The 13,398-nt window shown below is 44.3% G+C and overlaps 1 protein-coding gene across 1 annotated transcript in view; it reads left to right on the plus strand.

Annotated features, from left to right (window-relative positions):
- The window catches only part of ACTR10 (actin related protein 10), a 28,356-nt gene extending 22,701 nt beyond the window's left edge, over nt 1–5,655 (plus strand). Inside the window, exons 11-13 of the mRNA XM_089661124.1 lie at nt 565–646; nt 2,643–2,844; nt 3,815–5,655. Of these exons, the coding sequence (XP_089517250.1) occupies nt 565–646; nt 2,643–2,844; nt 3,815–3,996 (466 nt within the window). The 3' untranslated portion in view covers nt 3,997–5,655. The remainder of the gene's footprint in view (nt 1–564; nt 647–2,642; nt 2,845–3,814) is intronic.
- The last annotated feature ends 7,743 nt before the right edge of the window (nt 5,656–13,398 follow it).

Raw genomic sequence — 13,398 nt, forward strand, 5'->3', positions numbered from 1 at the left:
CAGTGTAGGGACAATAAACAATGTAGCCAGCCCTGTCACCTATCCCAATGTGCACAAAAACACCATCATACACCATACCAATGCCCTGATCACCGCCATACCCTGTACAAGCACCCTGATCACCGCCATACCCCTTACCAGCGCCCTGATCACCGCCATGCTAGCACTCTCTAATCACCACGATTTGCCATACCAGCACCCTGATCTCCGCCATACACCATATCCGCATCTTGATCACATGGTGTTTTACCATGTGATAGCTGTGTCCAGTCACTGCCATATCTCATGCTAACATCCTGATCACCACCATATCCCATACTAGCGGCCTGATCATTGCCATACCAGCGTCTGGCATTTTAGGGTTTAAATTGATCAGTTTTCATATATATATCCCATAGTTTATAGATGGTATAGCTTTCACACAGACTAAATAATATACACTGTTTTTGGTCATTTTTACCCTAAAATATAGCAGAATAGCAGCAAATACCCAACATTGTTTCTAATCCTTTGTATTTATTGTGTGTTTATGCATTCACAGTTGTGTGAACTTTCTTTTCTTAGGGATTCTGTTGTGGAGCTGCTTTTCGAGCAGGACAATGAAGAGAAGTCTGTTGCCACATTGATCTTAGACTCACTTGTGCAGGTAACAGCTGAAGAATTAATTTGTTTTATATACTGTATAGATTGTCTTCATTTCAGTGGTGTAGCCAGTGAAGGGGTCTGAATACAGTGTTTCCACAGTTAAGCAAGTCAAGTGAATAACCTCTTTAATAATTCCTAAAGACAACATTACAAAGTGGCTGGCAATAGAAAATCTCATAAAATCTGAAATGAAGACTTGAAGTGAACCTGTCATGTTATAAATACAGGACTGCCATTGATAATTTCCTTCTATAAATGCTATGTTATGCCGAGCTGTTGTCTTCACTATTCTTTGCATATGTGTTCCAAGTGAGGACCTCGGAGTACTAAAGCCAGGCAACTAGTGTTTTCAGGAAGAGAGGTCAGCAATGCCTTTAACTTCATTAAGGCCAGTGTAGATGACATTTGTTTGCTTTAGAACTGATTCTCTCTCTGCATAAATGTCTATGGAAGTGTGAATCCGCTTTAAGCAGGTCGGTAGCATACGAGTGAATTCTGGATGATCTCACAAGCATCCCAAACTAATGTAAAAAGTATAAGAGCAATAACCTGGTAGCCCTGTTCAACCATTGTCAAAGAAGGGCAACTTTTGCGTCTGTGTCATTTAACCACTTGCCTACCAGGCACTTATACCCCCTTATTTACCAGGCCAATTTTCAGCTTTCAGCACTGCCGCACTTTGACAATTGCGCGGTCATGCAACATTGTACCCACATGAAATTTTAATCCTTTTTTTCTCACAAATAGAGCTTTCTTTTGGTGGTATTTAATCGCCACTGGGCGCTTTACTTTTTGCGCTATAAATAAAAAAAAAAAAAGCAAAAAATTTGAAAAAAAAAAAAATTTCTTTGTTTCTATTATAAAATTTTTCAAACAGGTATTTTTTCTCCTTCACTGATGTGCGTTGATGAGGCAGCACTGATGGGCAGCACTAAAGGGCACTGATAGGCAGTACTAATGAGGCGGCACGGATAGGCGGCACGGATAGGCGGCACTGATGATGGGTACTGATAGACGGCACTGACTGACCGCACTGGTGGGTGGCACAGGTGGGTGCACTGCTGGGCACAGGTGGGTGCACTGCTGGGCACAGGTGGGTGCACCTTGCGGGTGGCACTGCTGGCCACCGATCATCAGGGCACTGATCATCAGTGCCCTGATGATCGGTGCCGATCCCCGCTCTGACAACTGCCGGTTCTCGGCAGTACTTTCCTCACGATTTGACAGCGTGAGGAAAGTGCAGCCGAGAACCGGCACTTGCATTTCCCTCTGATCAGCGTGTCATTGGACACCGCTGATCACGTGGTAAAAGGCCGCTGTGATTGGCCTTTTACCACATCACGTGATCAGCTGTGTCCGTAGGACACCGCGATCACGGAGATCGCCGGGTGCGTGTTCTGGGAGGACGTCATATGACGTCCACTCGGAACTGGCCGGCCGCAGTGCAGCCGTCATTCGGCTATCTGCGGTCGGCAGGTAGTTAAGTGAAGTTGGAATGTTTCTGACACTTTCATTCAGCGGCCAGACTGCAGATGTGGTTGTTGGAGGATTATCAGAATATTGGGTTTAAAAAAAAAAAAAAAAAAAGAACTAAAGAGTGGTATTACCTTTTTAGGTATTGCATCTTCATATATACAACTAGCAGACATCTGTACAAGTAGCGGTATGAATATATTGATGTTGGTTTCCAGAGCAAGTTCAGTAAAGGCTTCTACTCATCAGAAGGAAGTGAGTGGGCCACTAGAATATGTTTCAGTTCAGTTAGTGGTGTTCTAAGGAGGGGCCTGCCCTGTGTGTTTCTTTTTACGGTAGATGAACATCCTTCATTAGATCATCTGAGTTATACTGTAGCTGGGAGTGGAAAATGTAGTTCAGTAACAATTTCCTTGTTTGTTGTTTTTCATAATCTGATATCTGTGAAATGGAAATGAGAATTATTTCAACTCCCAGTTGGATCCCCATTTACAATTGATATCCGTTTCTTCTCTGTCCAACAGTGTCCAATAGACACCAGGAAACAACTGACGGAAAACATTGTGGTTATTGGTGGCACGGCAATGCTGCCAGGATTTCTTCATCGGTTAATGGCAGAGATTCGTTACTTGGTGGAAAAACCAAAATATAAGGAAATTCTGGCATCTAAGACCTTCAAGGTTCACACTCCTCCAGCAAAACCAAACTGTGTCTCCTGGCTTGGAGGTATTGTAGACTGAGTATCATAGACCTAGTATAGTAGTGTATATGAAGCCAAAATTCTTCCAAAATGATCAGCTGTTCAGGTGACATTTGTCTAAGAGGAGATATCACCTTGGTTTGGGGGGGAAAAAAAAGAAATTGTTTATACACAAAAAAAAATCCTATGCAGAAGTGGTGGGTGTTTTACTTCATTCACAGCAGCAAACAGTGCAGATAAGTTCAGAGGCCCTTTTTCTTTGTCATTCATTCTTAAAGTGGAACTGAAAGCACTGTACTTACCTCCTGTGTAATGACCTTGGTCCCTCACCGATACCGGTCTTCGGACATCTCCATTGGACTGTGCGGGATGACATAACTCCTACGCATGTGTTGGAGTCAGTCATCCTGGCATACAGGGACGGTGCCGGAGATAAAAGCTGAGCTGCACATTTATATGCCACAGAAGATTGCTAGCAGGCAGGTGTATTTTATTGCAGAAGAAAAATTGCATGTCTGTTCTGCGATAACATCCTGTCTGCTCACAGTCTGTTGTAAAATGCCTTCAGTTCTGCTTTAAGGAAAGGAATCCTTTTAATTGTATCATTACATTTGATCTGAAAGTGTGAGAACATCATCCACGGTGTATCTTGATGCACCTTTTCTGGTCAGGGGTTAGGTAGCACTCCCATTTTCACGCCTGCATTGAGCCAAGCAAATGTTTCTGGTATTTGTTGATAAAATGCAGTGGTAGAGGCTTACTAGACCTGGTTCAGCTGTGCATGGTACCCAATTGGATTCTAGGATTTATTGTCAAAGCTTAACTGAACAAGTCGAAGTTAGAAGCTGATTGGTTACTATGCACAGCTGCACCATATTCTGTGTTCGCTAGTTTTAGTAAATCTCCCCCAGTGTGTATGATGGAAAATCTATGTCATAACAAAATATATATTTTAATGGGTTTTTTGTTTGTTTTTTTTTTGTCCTTTCTATGTAGGTGCAATATTTGGGGCTTTACAAGATATTCTTGGCAGTCGTTCTGTATCTAAAGAATATTATAACCAGACTGGTCGTATACCCGATTGGTGCTGTTTAAACAACCCTCCTCTTGAAATGATGTTTGATGTTGGAAAGTCAGCACCCCCCTTGATGAAAAGAGCCTTTTCCACCGAGAAATGATGTTTCTACCCATTGTATTTGAAGCTTGCCCTGATCAAAGACTATATACATATATGCTAAGAAAAAACACTATTTATTGTACCCTTCACTGCTAGGGAGACTGTTGTTTTTATATGAAGTATTTTGCCTTGTTACACAGGGGATACTTCAGTTTGTTGAGTTACATTAAAGTGCTATCTAACTGCATATCTTATTAGGATAACTTGGAGCTTTCCTTAGTCACTGTAGAGGTAATTTATAATTTGATGGTGAGTAACATTACATGCTAACATCCCTGAAATTACAGTGAACATCCATCCCTGAATGTTCTCTTCACCTGTGTTCACCACAAGACCAACAGCAGGGGAAATTTACTAAAACTGGAGCATTCAGAATCTGGTATACCTGTGCATGGTAGCCAATCAGCTTCTTTCTTCAGCTTGTTCAATTAAGCTTTGACAATAAAATCTGAAAGCTGATTGGCTTCTATGCAGAGGTGCACCAGATTTTGCACTCTCCAGTTTTAGTAAATATTCAAAAAATACAGTGCTCTAATCTAGAACACAAACTGTTACTGTAATAAAACCAAGTGTATATAAAACAAACATAAATGTGTGTAGATAATAGTGTAGTGTGTAAGTGATGTACACAGCACAACAACTTCATTGTTAATCACAGAAATGTCTGTTAAATCCCATCATTTCCGTAAATAAAAAAAAGCTTGTGCCACAAAAAAAAATTAATGCGATATTTATACAGCTGTGCACTTCACCCAAATTATGTGGCTCACGACGATAGCGCCTTCATATGGAAATAAACTCACCGCTTTTTAATGGCCCCTTATATACAATAAGCAGGTCAGACAGCGCTTGCTGAATCATAATAATCCATTACGGAAAACATCTCCTATAAATAAAGGCAGTTGAAAGATCCAAATAGCATCATTCCTTTCCTATTACTGCATACGAGAAAAACAGATAACAGCCGATTTTTTTCTTTCAGCACACACAGTAATGTGTACATCTGAGCATAACGATGTCACATTGCTTTGCTCTGCCCTATGTATAGTGTGTGTGGTGTATATAGGCATTCATGGTCACCAGAGCATTGAATTATTTCTCAAGTTGATATGTATTGACTGTGCACACACTACAAGGTGCGGTGGAAGCCAAGTTGTGTGTACTGCATTCGCTATTGATGTTTTGAGCAGAACCACAGTCATAATCTACTTGAGTAGTGTGACATGTTGAATCTGTATCAGCATTTTATTGCTCCATCCAAATAGGCTTAGCAACAACAGCAAAGTATTTGATTCTGGGACCAATAGGCTTCAAATATAAGAATTTACTAACAGCCACACATGTCCCTGAGACATGAAACTAGCAGCAATATGAATAACTTAAAAATGGCACCTTCCCCAATGTGTCGTTTGTTCTTTTGACCTTGTATTTGCATAATAGTTTATGGTTTAAATCTTGCATCGCTAGAAAAGGCTGCAGTGCTCATGTGTGAACCCTGCTTTTGTGTGGGGACGGATGCACTAAATGTTTGTATTTATTAGATTCAACTTACTACAGTTGTGTCTTTGCACTGTTTTCCTGTTTAACTTTTTTTAACAATGCTGTTCCTGCATATGCTTGCAAGTCCTGGACAATAAACAGTCGATATGGCATCGCAGAACATTTTGTGAGTGCTTCTGAACTTACAGGTATCAAAATCATTGCAGCCTGCTATGCTTCCTAGGATCTCCTCTAAAAAGGGGCTGTATTGGGTTTATGTAAACTAAATCCACAGCACAAGGGTGGATATGCAGTAGGTTTGGAAACCATATTTGGTGCTAGTTGTCCTTTAACCACTTGCCCTCCTGAGGATTAACCCCCCCCCCCCCCCCCCTTCCTGACCAGGCCATTTTTTGCGTTACGGCACTGTTACTTTACCTGACAATTGCGCAGTCATGCAATGTCGCACCCAAATGAAATTTACATCCTTTTTTTTCCCACAAATCAAACTTTCTTTCAGTGGTATTTGATCGACTGCATGTTGTTGTGTTTTTTGTTTTTTTTTGTTTTTTTGCGGTATAAACAAAAAGACTGATGATTTTGAGAAAAAAAACAATATTTTGGACTTTTTGCTATTAAACATATTTGTAAAATCCAATTTTGTCATAAATTTAGGCCAAAATGTATTCTGTGACATGTCTTTGCTAAAAAAAAAATCCAAATATGTGTAAATTAATTGGTTTACGTGAAAGTTATAGCGGTTACAAATGGCAGTATAGATAATGGGTTTTTGTTTTCCTACTAGTAATGGTGGTGAACAGTGGGACTGTGGCAGACATTCTGACATGGGGGGGAACTAGGTGTCACTGACACCCCAGTGACACCAATACAGTGATCAAAAAAGCACAGACACTGTACTAATGGCACTGGGCAGGAAGGGGTTAATGTGACGGGCGATCAAAGGGTTAACTTTGTGCTGGGAGTTTTTTTTTACTAGGGGGCTGGGGGTATGTTCTTCACTGTAAGCACACTGCTCGGGATGGCTGTACTCTGCACAGCCATCCCGAGCAGTGTGCTCGAGCTGACGGAGGAAGATTGTTTTGTTTACAAACAATCTTCCGCCCCGTCAGTGATCGCTGGTAATCACTGGGCGCCGGCGGGTAATTACCGGCGGGACCCAGTGATTGACATCTGCGGCTGCGAATGGCACGCCCCCTATCCAGAAATGCAAAATAACGTCTGTATATATACGTGATTCTGCGCACAGGTGCCACCCTGTAGCAGTATGTCTGCTATAGGGCGGTCCTTAAGCGGTTAATACCCTATACATCAGTCAATAGTATCAATAACACTTTACTCTAAAATTCCCCTTTAGTCTAATGTAGCAAAGGGAAATTTACTTTGTTGCCTATAGCAACATCTTTTTGCTTTTAGGCGGTATTAGGAAACAAAAAGGGAAATTGGACTGATAAGCAGCTTCAACTGTTCTTGCTTTAGAGGTTTTCTGATAATTCTTCACTGTAAGGAGCTACAATTGGTTACACAACATCTCCCTGGCCACAACCCAGTATTCATATGATGCCCTACATTATTCAGCACTTACAGATTATTAAAATCTAACTGATCACTGTTTATGGTCCTTAATCAGCATGATATTCCTTCTTTTAAAAAAAAAAAAAAAATCACATTCACCTTTGTAACATTCTAACATCTGTCAGCTATGTGTCTCTTGTCTTTGTTGGTTATGCTTGCCACTGACAGTTCTAGCATCTCGTCTTATATTTTCTCCCATGACAGAGTTTGGCATGCAGTTTTCTCATCTCAGAGGGTGTCACTTCTCAATGCTGGTTTCTGCCAGTGGTAGGTGCCAGTGTGGACTAAGTGGAGTAATATCCAGTATGCAAGTGTCTGCGAGGCACACTGGCCCCAAGGGAAAAAGTGCCCACTCTGCCCTGTTCTCTGGATGGAGATGCAAAGGAGACATCTTTTGGAGTACAAACTGCACACTGGGACTAATCCTTCTGATCCCCCGTGTTTCCCCTGCAGCTGCAGGCGGCTTCTCTCCCCTCCCACCAAATTCGGTGCAGCAACAAAAGCCACACAGAGGTGTATGTCGGGTTAGCTCTGGTTGTGCCCCTTCCCTGCAGCAATGTGGGTTGGCTTCCCCCTCCTCCCCTTTATAACCAACAGCAGCTGCTGTTGTGGCGGAAGATTGGTGTCAGGATGGAGACTGTGTGGGGGGCTGGGTCGAGGGCTGGTAAACATGTTTACCATCCCCTTCCTGAATTAACACAACAATGAGCAATCGGAACCAAAGCTTCCTAGGATAAGTAATGGGGCGGCCATTGCTGACCTTTTTCAACTGATAGTTGCATAATTGTTATGCTGATTCACGTGGCTTTAATACTTTGAGGTACTGTACCTGTTGATCCTGCCAGTAGGTATTCCCTTACAGCCAAAGAAGCGGTCATCTTAGCCTAGTGGTAAAACTCCGGCTTAGCTGCCTGTTTTTACCACCCCCTGACCACTAGTGAGAAGGAGGCCTTAGGGGGTTGAGACAAACCATTTAACACTGGCATGATTGCTTACATTGGTCAGTTTTTAGTCATTTATGTCAAACCTTCCCCCCCCCCCCCCACCACCACCAAACCCCAGCCCCAAAAAAAACAGGTGCTTTAACTGCTTTTAAAAAGTCTTCACTGGAGTACAAACTGAAAAAATCTGCTGACACATCTAACTATGCTCTCCCTAGATTGACGATGTTTCATTCCAAAAGATGTCTCCTTTGCATCTCCGTCCAGAGTTGAGATTCCCTAAAAGAAAGAGTTATTGGCCTGACAACCAAGTGAAAATAAAGAAGAAAAAAAGAAACACATGCAGCCACCACATTTAACCACCTCCTGCCCGCCATATAGTCCAATGACGGGCGCAAGGTGGTTCTCTCGTTCTGGGAGGACATCATATGACGTCCTCCCATTCTCACCGTGCATGCGCGGCTCAGGGAGCGTGCGACAATCGGCAGTGCGTTGTGTCCCTTGGACACAGCGGATCACCGATCCACAGAAAGAGCCAAAGATGTCGGCTTGGTCATGTGATCAGCTGTGTCCAATCACAGCTGATCACATGTAAACAGGGAAATGCCGGTTATCGGCATTTCTCTCCTCCCGAGCTCTCACGCTGACAGCTCGAGAGGAGAGCCAGTAATCGGCATTCTGCGGAGGGGACATATACACTGATCATCAGAGCACTGATGATCAGTGTGCCCTGATGATCAGTGTGGCCCCAGAAGTGCCACCTGTCAGTGTCCATCAGTGCTAGCTGTCAGTGCTGAACAGTGCCATGTGCCAGTGCCAATCAATGCCACATATCAGTGCCTACCAGTGCACATCAATGCCACATATCAGTGCCCATCTGAGCTGCCTTTGAGTGTCACCCATCAGTGCCAGTCAGTGCCACCTATCAGTGCCTCCTTATCAGTGTCCATCACTTCAGCCTCATTAGCGCACATCAGTGAAGGAGAAAAATCACTTATTTACAAAGTTTTATAACAAAAACTAAGAAAAAACTATTTTTTTCAAAATTTTCAGTGGTTTTTTGTTTGTTTAACCTCTTGCCGACCGCGCATAGCCGAATGACGGCTTCACCGCGGCCGGCCAGTTCTGAGTGGACGTCATATGACGTCCTCCCAGAACGCGCTCTCCTGCGCGCCCCAGGGGGCGCGCACCCGGCGATCTCCGCGATCGCTGTGTCCTACGGACACAGCTGATCACGTGATGTGGTGAAAGGTCGATCCCACCGGCCTTTTACCACGTGATCAGCGGTGTCCAATGACACGCTGATCACAGGGAAATGCAAGTGCCGGTTCTCGGCTGCACTTTCCTCACGCTGTCAGATCGTGAGGAAAGTACTGCCGAGAACCGGCAGTTGTCAGAGCGGGGATCGGCACCGATCATCAGTGCCCTGATGATCGGTGCCCAGCAGTGACACCCGCAAGTTCCGCCCAGCAGTGCGCCCACTAGCCCCGCCAACCCGTTCCCAGCAGTGCCCCCACCTGTGCCCAGCAGTGCCCCCACCTGTGCCACTCTGCAGTGCCACCTACCTGTGCCCACCAGTGCCACCTACATGTGCCCACCAGTGCCACCCACCTGTGCCCACCAGTGCCACCCACCTGTGCCCACCAGTGCTGCCCACCAGTGCCACCCACCAGTGCAGCCCAGCAGTGCTGCCAGTCAGTGCCACCAGTCAGTGCCCAGGGGTTGTGCCAGTCAGTGCCCAGAAGTGATGCCAGTCAGTGCCGTCTATCACTACCCATCATCAGTGTCACCTATCAGTGCCGCCTATCAGTGCTGCATATCAGTGCCGCCTATCCGTGACCCCTAATTAGTGCTGTCTATCAGTGCCGCCTATCCGTGCCACCTCATTAGTACTGCCTATCAGTGCCCTTTAGTGCTGCCTATCAGTGCCCATCAGTGCCGCCTATCAGTGCCCATCAGTGCCGCCTCATCAACGCAAATCAGTGAAGGAGAAAAAATACCTGTTTGAAAAATTTTATAAAAGATACAAATAAACTTTTTTTTTTTTTTCAAATTTTTTGCACTTTTTTTAATTTATAGCGCAAAAAGTAAAGCGCCCAGTGGCGATTAAATACCACCAAAAGAAAGCTCTATTTGTGAGAAAAAAATGATCAAAATTTCATATGGGTACAATGTTGCATGACCACGCAATTGTCAATCAAAATGCGGCAGCGCTGAAAGCTGAAAATTGGCCTGGTAAGGAAGGGGGTATAAGTGCCTGGTAGGCAAGTGGTTAAGAAAAAATAAAAAACTCAGAGGTGATTAAATACCACCAAAATAAAGCTCTGTCACAAAAAAATGATAAAAATTCATATGGGTACAGTGTTGCATGACCGCGCAATTGTCATTCAAAATGTGACGGCGCTGAGAGCTGGAAATTGGCCTGGGCAGGAAGGGGGTATAAGTGCCCTGTAGGCAAGTGGTTAAAAGACTAACCCACAAATTTAAACTCCAAAACAAAAATGTAATAGATTGCAGCAAATGAATCATTAAAGCAGTACTAAACCTTCCTATCCCTTACAGCCAAGCAAGCGAACATCTTTGCCTTTGTTGTATCTGCTGTTGCCATGGTACTGCACATGTGATTAATTCTGAAAGAAGCCAGTTCACTTGAGAGAACAGTTGTGCCAGTCATCATTCACAAAATGCCTAGAATGTAACAGTTTTCGGAAATCGTTAAAGTTCCGCTGTAATTGTGATGGCTGCATTTTTCTTTTTAAGGGATCTTTATTTTCACCTGGTAATCTGGCCATGTCTTTTTTTTTTTTCTTCAACTTCCTTTAACAGACTAAGCTATCCAGTAAAAGTGTCAGTCAGAGGGTTGAGACAAACCGTTAACCCTGACAGGAGTGCTTACAATGGTCAGCTTTTATGTATTTATCCCAAAAAGAAAAAACGAACTGCTTAAAAATGGTTAGCTGGAGTCAGGGGCGTATGTACCACAAGGCACTTGCCTAGGGTGGCATTTTTCGGGGGGGGGGGGGCAGCACTGCTCCTTGGAAGAAGGGACACACATGGCATGGGAACCTGGTGGGTTCCAAGAGATGCTGTGGGTTTCATGACGGTGTATACACAGCCCGACTCTCGTTCCTGGGGAAGTCCGGAGCAGTGAAGGTGAGTGTCTTTCTCTCTCTCGCCATGGGGGATGGTAGTGGAAGGCTCGGGTGGAGGGCAGAGGTGCTTGGAAATTAAAATTATCCACCAACAGAGGACTGAATTCAAAGACACCCTGAAATTCAAAGTGAAAAAAATTATGCAGCAGGCTAGTCCATTTTGCTGAAATTTCATTGCAGCAACTCAAAATGGTGCTCAGTAGTTTGTATGGCCCCCACGTTCTTGTATGCATGCCTGACAACGTCGGGGCATGCTCCTAATGAGATGGCAGATGGTGTCCTGGGGTATTTCCTCCCAGATCTGGACCAGGTCATCACTGAGCTCCTGGACAGTCTAAGGTGCAACCTGGCAGCATCGGATGGCCCAAAATATGATATTTATTTTATGTACTTATATAGCACCATCAACTTACGCAGCACTTTACATATATATATTGTACATTCACAGCAGTCCCTTACCCTCAAGGAGTGTACAATCTAAGGTCCCTAACTTACATTCATATATTAGGGCAATTTAGACAGGATCCAATTAACCTACCAGCATGTCTTTGGAGTGTAGGAGGAAACTGGAGTACCCGGAGGAAACCCACGCAGGCACAAGGAGAACATGCAAACTCCAGGCAGGTGGTGCCATGGGTGGGATTCGAACCAACGACTCTAGTACTGCCAGGCGGAAGTGCTAACCATTTAGCCACTGTGCTGCCTGATATCCCAGAGGTGTTCTACTGGATTTAGGTCAGGCAAGCATGGGGGGCCATTCAATGGTATCAATTCCTTCATCCTCCAGGAACTGCCTGTATACTCTTGCCTCATGAGGACAGGCAATATTGTGCACCAGGAGGAACCCAGGACCCACTGCACCAGTGTAGGGTCTGACAATGGGTCCAAGGATTTCATCCCGATACCTAATGGCAGTCAGGGTGCCATTGTCTAGCCTGTAGAGGTCTGTGCGTCCCTCCATGGATATGCCTCTCCAGACCATCACTGACCCACCACTAAAACAGTCATGCTGAACGATGTTACAGGCAGCATAACATTCTCCATGGCTTCTCCAGACCCTTTCATGTCTGTCACATGTGCTCAAGGTGAACCTGCTCTCATCTGTGAAAAGCACAGGCGCCAGTGGTGGACCTGCCAATTTTGGTGTTCAATGACAAATGCCAATCAAGCTCTCTGGTGCTGGGCAGTGAGCACAGGGCCCACTAGAGGACATTGCACCCTCAGGCCACCCTCATGAAGTCTGTTTCTGATTGTTTGGTCAGAGACATTCACACCAGTGGCCTGCTGGAGGTCATTTTGTAGGGCTCTGGCAGTGCTCATCCTGTTCCTCCTTGCACAAATGAGCAGATACCAGTCCTGCTGATGGGTCAAGGACCTTCTATTGCTCTGTCCAGCTCTCCTAGAGTAACTGCCTGTCTCCTGGAATCTCCTCCATGCTCTTGAGACTGTGCTGGGAGACATGGCAAACCTTCTGGCAATGGCACGTATTGATGTACCATCCTGGAGGAGTTGGACTGCCTATGCAACCTCTGTAGGGTTCAGGTATCGCCTCATGCTACCAGTAGGGACAATGACCCCAGCCAAATGCAAAACTACTGAAAAACATAAGAGATGAGTAGGGAAAAAATGTCAGTGGCCTCCACCTGTAAAACCATTCCAGTTTTGGGGGTCGTCTCATTGTTACCCATCTAGTGCACCTGTTGTTATTTTCATTAACACCAAAGCAGCTGAAACTAATTAAATATAGTCTGATTAAAAAGTGTTCCTTTAATTTTTTTGAGCAGTGTATATAACACCTATTAGGTTTTTATCACTGTCTGTGTCCCTGTTAGGAAGATTCACCCTCTCAATTTGTCCTTTTTACCATTGTCTTTGGAAGTGAAAGTAAAAAATAAAAATATCACAAATATTGGATTGGCCCAATAATTGCACTTGCGTGGTGGGTCAGAGGTTAACCGCCATAACAGTATAACTCACTGTTACTATTACTCGCAGCTAGTAAAATATAAGTTGTCAGTCTTTTAGTGTGCTTGGAGATGCCCGGGAAAGGCAGACCCAGTAAGTAATGAACAGAGTCTATGGGAAACATTATACCAAAAAGACTTTGAAGGGTTGACAGCACTGAGACCCAGAAGGGTTGGATACATGGACAGTCTCGGAAAACCTGAAAATGTGTGCTAATATCCAGCTGAAATCTCCAACACTGCTGCAAGATCGACAAGTTGCAGTTATGAAGGA

This window comes from Staurois parvus, unplaced genomic scaffold (genome assembly GCF_062004578.1).
Source record: "Staurois parvus isolate SC_StPar_1 unplaced genomic scaffold, SC_StPar_1.0 ptg001316l, whole genome shotgun sequence".
NCBI lineage: Eukaryota > Metazoa > Chordata > Amphibia > Anura > Ranidae > Staurois > Staurois parvus.